Source organism: Amphiura filiformis, chromosome 8 (assembly GCF_039555335.1).
Source record: "Amphiura filiformis chromosome 8, Afil_fr2py, whole genome shotgun sequence".
NCBI lineage: Eukaryota > Metazoa > Echinodermata > Ophiuroidea > Amphilepidida > Amphiuridae > Amphiura > Amphiura filiformis.
In genome coordinates, this window is record NC_092635.1 from 65,267,653 (window position 1) to 65,273,604 (window position 5,952).

The 5,952-nt window shown below is 37.4% G+C and overlaps 1 protein-coding gene across 1 annotated transcript; it reads left to right on the top strand.

The window, feature by feature from the left end:
- Positions 1–650: 650 nt before the first annotated feature.
- Positions 651–4,919, top strand: LOC140158331 (adhesion G protein-coupled receptor E3-like). The gene is made up of 3 exons (XM_072181425.1): positions 651–805; positions 2,067–3,409; positions 3,848–4,919. The coding sequence occupies exons 1-3, from the start codon at positions 754–756 to the stop codon at positions 4,148–4,150; spliced, it is 1,698 nt and encodes a 565-aa protein (XP_072037526.1). The 5' UTR covers positions 651–753; the 3' UTR covers positions 4,151–4,919.
- Positions 4,920–5,952: the final 1,033 nt, after the last annotated feature.

Here is a 5,952-nt window from a genome sequence, read left to right on the forward strand (position 1 = left end):
TAACCAAATATCAAATAAATCGATCTATAAAATAAAAAAATAAAAAATAAAAATAAATAAAATAAAATAAAATAAAATAAAATAAAATAAAATAAAATAAAATAAAATAAAATAAAATAAAATAAAATAAAATAACAAAAAAATTGATTTGCTTTTATTTGCTTATTATTTCAAAAACACCAAATGAAACTTTGAATGACTTATCCTTCACTTTTTAAGCAATTTATAAACATTTTTTTACGCTTGCGCTGGGATTAAATTGTAAAATTTCTATTTTGTTAATGGACCTCCATTCACATAAAAGTCCGTTTGCTGATTTCGTTGGCATGCAGAATTGTTTCCAGTCACGGACTCTAAAAGGTCAATGTTCCGGCCACTTAAAATTATTTCAGTATTTGGCAATATTAATTTGTTTCAGCCTTTAAAAATTCAACTTTATCGCATTCCCCCATGATTGTTCTGGCACGAACAATAAGGCATTAGTATTGAGTACCAGCCATGAGTATATGCGTGTCAGGCCAATATTTATTTGTATGTTGTCGCAACGATTTATCAAAACTACTCAAGTGTAAGGAACTTTATGAGAAAGTAAACCTTGACTCACACGAAGTTGTCACCACGATTACTGTACTGAAACTGACTGTGAAAACTCAATAGTCCGGCAACAGGCTCCGTTTGCCGCTTGTTCAGTTTTTTTTTAAAAACTTTTGACCGATTCTTGAGTTTTTTTGATATCTCGGATACGATACAAAGATGCCGTTAGTAGCTGTGATTGGATATCTTTTCTTTTTATCGAACATTTTGGGCAAGTACAATGATAAATTCGGGGATAAATTTTAGAATAAGTTCATAAGCTAGACATATTGCTTGTTATTCTTGTAAATTGGCGTTAAGAACATGTCACTTCGTGACCTTGGCCGCCTATTGTATTCGATTACAAGTCAGTCAAATGCCGTTCAAATGTAGCTAAATGTATTCCAATATTAGTGATTTGCACAGAATGTAATATAAATAAACTCCTCAAGAAAAGTTTGGAAAGTTTTTTCAAGCATCTATATCTCAGATTATTTGTGACATGTTCATATCGTGTTGCATATCAATGGCTAGCTACTTTATTTTCCTTTACAATGACACCACATTGTGAAACAATCGACTTTTTTACGGCTGAGTACCCCGGCTGAGTACACGTCTTATGAATGTAATGGGTAATGTTCCCAGTTGACCATTCTGTGTAGCAAGCTGCAATTCTATATCTTCACAATCTGGGACCTAACGCAATCCTTCAAGATGGCAACGCTCGCCCCCACATCAACCATTGTAAAAAACAAGATGGCCCATGCTCACAAATGTTCAGTTTATGCCCTTTTTTGTGCCTTTTTCTCCGTGATTTTCAAATGCAATCGAACATAATAAGAGCATGTTTTTTCCAGGGGGGGCCGGCCAAGATTGGCTCAATTTTAACGTTGTCATTGGTTTTACACGTAAACACAAAATGTCTCAAATTATTCCAAAACTGTACGTATGTTATTAAGCACTATTTTATCAGTCTAAATCCGTTGAGGTTCGCCAGTGAACCTCATTGTAAGTACTGTTTTTTTGATTTTTTTGTATGAATAACGCACGATATGTTACGATATATACTGAAAATTTCCCCCATGTGTATCATTGATTTTACGTGGTGTAGTGGTTACGGAGCTCGCCCCCCACGCAAAGGGTCCCGAGATCCGATTCCCATTCCCGGCGTTGATTAAAAAATTTTCTTCTTCTTTTTATTAAAATTATTTATTTTCATGTGAAAATGTATATATTGCACTGGGAAATATATTTTGTGCATTTTTTTTCTGTAATGGGACCACCCGGCCAATAGAGCTAAAAACGGATCTTGGCTCCGGGAAAAAAATAATTGCGTCCATCGTGCAGGCAGTGTTGCCGTCATATTGTCTGTTTTGTTTACGCTTTTGGCTGTTGCCACATTGAATAATGTAGTCCACCGTCGTCTGGTTTTTTCTTAATAATAAAAAGTAATTACATAATGTATTACAAGTTTATTATATTTTTCTTTGCAGTGCCATCGAAGGCAAATAACCATCTGGAGAGCCCAATAAGCTGCTATTCTCGGACACTTATGAACATAACTAAAACGGAAGACATCACCATATCTAATGAAGACTTTGATATCTGTCTCCAGGAGGGTCCGTCCACAAGGTCTACAGTGTGCACAAAAGCTATCACTGCACCAGATAATACCACAACAACCAACGTAAGAATTGGCCCAGACCTTCTTACAGACGTCATAAATGTACTCGATGAGGCCATGATGCGAAACAATGACCGACTTTGCGATACAGACATTTTTGTTATTGAAGTACGATCTGGTATATTGCCAGTCGATCGAGCAACACAAAAATACTGTCAACAAAATATCTGGGAGAAGGAGGGTTTGACGAGCCAGCTTAACGAGTTAGATGAAAGCTTAACTTTGGACTTTCTCTTTGGCAATGTTACAAATAAACATTCTTATTATGTAGAATTCTCATATGAGTTTCACAATTACAGCTATACAAGAAACCTGTTGACGGATGACTGTGAGATATGCGATGGAAAGATCATGTCAGCTGATGAATATTTAAGACAAAGTCGGAATGGAACGAGACCATTCATTTCAATAGGGAATTTCCATTCGGACGTCAATATTGGCTTGGAAAACGGATCGGTGCTTCTATGCGACGAAGGTCGGGAACCGGGTGAACGACCACTTTTTAGTAAAATTCCTGGAGGTGATGTGCTTGCTCAAACACTCACAGCGTTTTCATTAGTTGGATTGTTCTTAACGTTCATCACTTATGCTGTTTTTAAAAAACTCAGAAATGTCCCTGGAAAGATCACCATGAATCTTTTAGTTGCATTATTTGTTGCATTAAGCAGCATTTGTTTTGGTCCATTGTTGCTTTATCCAGACTCAGTATGTTTAATATCTGCTATTGTGTTTCATTATTTCTGGCTAGCCGCATTCGCCTGGATGAACATTGTCAGCATTGACGCTACCTATATTCTCTCCTGTAACCCCTTCATGTCTAACGATGCATCGAGTGGTCGCTATCGTCTCAGCGCATATTTTGTATATGGCTGGGGTGGACCAGGCGTGTTTGTCCTTGTCTGTGTAGCGTTACATTTTTGCAAGTGCACATCCTTTGGGTTTGAGTATGGGTTTGATGATGGTGTCTGCTGGACAAATGATGGAGCTAGTGGATTGTATTTCTTCGGTGTTCCCGTAGGAATATTACTGGCTATAAATGTGATCTTGTTATGTGTTACTGTATTGACTATATGGAGATCGTCCAGGAGGATAAGGAAATTAGGGAAGCACAACGACAAATTAGCTAGGCGAGAATTCATAGTATTCATAAAGGTAATGTATTTTGATATTGATGATTATGATAAACATGAATACAAATTCAGATTGATGGATACTTGATGCACGGTCTTGAAACTGTACAGTGTCCCTCTCTTAGAAACTCAACGAAAAAGCCAAAACAAATCACAAATTGATTTTGTGCAGCATTCCTTTCGCATCTTGGTATCTGTATTTGGTAGCTATTGGTGACATATTCAGATTATATGTATTAAAAAGAAGCATTAGTCAACTAAATGCGCAAGTTAAAATAATAATAATTAAATCTAGTGTCATTATGATTCTGATTATTTTAATTTAAAAATGTAAATGTTGAGCTAGGAAAGGTACAGTTTGTGCAAGTAACATTGTACATGTTGTGGGCTTGTAAACCCCGTGGTTTGAGTCGCTCTTTTATACTAGAGTATGGTATTCCAAAATGTTTCGTTCTTTCAGCTCTTTACTCTGATGGGTCTACCATGGATACTTGGTTGTGTCACAGCATTTTACTTCACGCCAGTGCTTGAGTACACCTACATCATCCTGAACTCCTTGCAAGGTGTTCTTATCTTCGTCGTATTGGTTGTCACAGGCAGAGGAGGGGATTTGTGGCGAGAAAAATGGAGGATGAAGAGACAAAAATCTCAATCGCCTAGCGGGAGGAACGGAGCATTTATGGGAACAGGAGAGACGAGAACAACGGGAACACGTGCAGAAACACCTATGATTACTACTTTTTACTCGAAGAACAGAAGGTAGACACGGTTGCAAAGAAGGTGAACTACTCAAGTTGTACAGTTGTAGAGCCCTTATGCTTTAGTGCATGAAGGCATCTGTTTATTGCCATAATAGCACAGAATAGCAGGAGAGAGCTATTGTTGAATAGATATATCAAAATTTATAGTATTATTTTGTGGTGATGCTGTATAATTATCATGGCAATTCTGTATTGAGACAATTGCCAGAATAGCATTCTTTTTGTCATAGTGCACATTTAGTAAAAAGTGTTACACAGAAAAACAGGAGCCGATAGCAATGATTGAATTGATATATTAAAATTGTACACAATTACGGCAATTATATATTGTGACAATTGCTAGAATAGCACCCTCTTGCTTGTGCTATTAAAACACTTATTGCAGTTCTGTAAGAGTTTTCTCAATCAGCGCGTTTGTAGTGGGAGCAGATGTGCGGTACATTGTGGTATAATTTCTATCCGGTCAATAATTATCCGGAAACATACTCACTATAAACATTAGCCGTATTTGTATATACTAGTATCTAGCAAAAATCGAAAAAATGTAGTAAGATTTCCTGTATCAAAAAACAGAAAACCCGCTATGGACATGTTGATAATATTTTTTGACGTGTGTTGTCTCGATGATTAATCATAACTCTTCAAGTACAGCAACTTTATGAGAAAGTCAACATTGACTTACACTAACTTGCCATCACGATTACATAGTTGGACGAAACTGATGATTGGAAATGATGATTGTATGATAATTAATAGTAACTTTTAATTTTTAGAGTTAAAATTTTGCAGTGCATGCAGATAAGACCTTGTGGGTTTTTTTGCGTCATCAATGTTATGCAAATAAAAATGTTAGTATTATAATCAGCATGATCAGTGATGCTTCAAAATACCATTAATCGACATAATCGATATGGACTAGGAGGACAAGCACTGATAACATTTTAAAGGAAGTGATGATTGTATGAAAAATAGTTTGTCAGCATTGGCGCCTTTCCTAAACCCCTTCATGTCTAATGATGCATAATAATCAACCACGAATTACGTAGTTTTATTCGAAAACAAAACTCATCTTGACCTTTAAAACAAACAGAAACAGCTGTCTCTCATCACGCAATATCCCAGTAACACAATGAAGGCTGACGACAATTGAGCACAAATAACCATGACGTCATTGCCCTCGGCAATTAAGGTGTGGGAATTTTGAATATCGCGTGTTGAGAAATGTGCTTTTATGGTCAATGTGAGCAGGCCCGCAGCCAGGATTTATTTCGGGGGTGCTGATTTTGAAAAAGTGGACTTTTTTTCTTCAAATGTGGACCTTTTTGGACTGGGGTGGCGGATTTGGACATTTTTGGACCAAAAAGACATAAAAACCCTCTATTTTTTTGGCTCGCAACGCTCGCAAATAGGACTTTTTGGGTCAAAAGGGGACTTTTGGCATTTTGGGGGGATGCGTCGCACCCCCCCCCCCCACCCCCCACCCCTGGCTACGGGCTTGAATATGAGTTTGTTTTAAATAACACCATGTGATTCGTGCTTGATAATTGTTTTTCTAACATATAATGCATAATGTTGTGGTTGCCGGAGTGTTCCTTTAATGCACAATGCGTCATAGCGCCCACTGGCAGAATGACCCCTCCATTTAGTCTCCTCCGCAGTCATGTGGGTTCCGCTCCTTCGCAACCAAACTGGGCACGGAGAAAACTACCCTCCATTGTGTTTGTTCATTTGTGTTTGAAGAGCGATTCTCGGAGGCTATGGGACTAAGGCTATTCGCTGTCGAAGTGACGTAATAATCGGATTA

What these genes read in the sequence shown, in the direction of transcription:
- LOC140158331 (XM_072181425.1), top strand. Translation starts at nt 754, where the DNA reads ATGCCGTTAGTAGCTGTGATTGGATATCTTTTCTTTTTATCGAACATT. An exon ending in CTTTTTATCGAACATTTTGG is followed by an intron (nt 806 to 2,066) that starts GCAAGTACAATG and finishes TTTTCTTTGCAG; the next exon opens with TGCCATCGAAGGCAAATAAC. An exon ending in AATTCATAGTATTCATAAAG is followed by an intron (nt 3,410 to 3,847) that starts GTAATGTATTTT and finishes TCGTTCTTTCAG; the next exon opens with CTCTTTACTCTGATGGGTCT.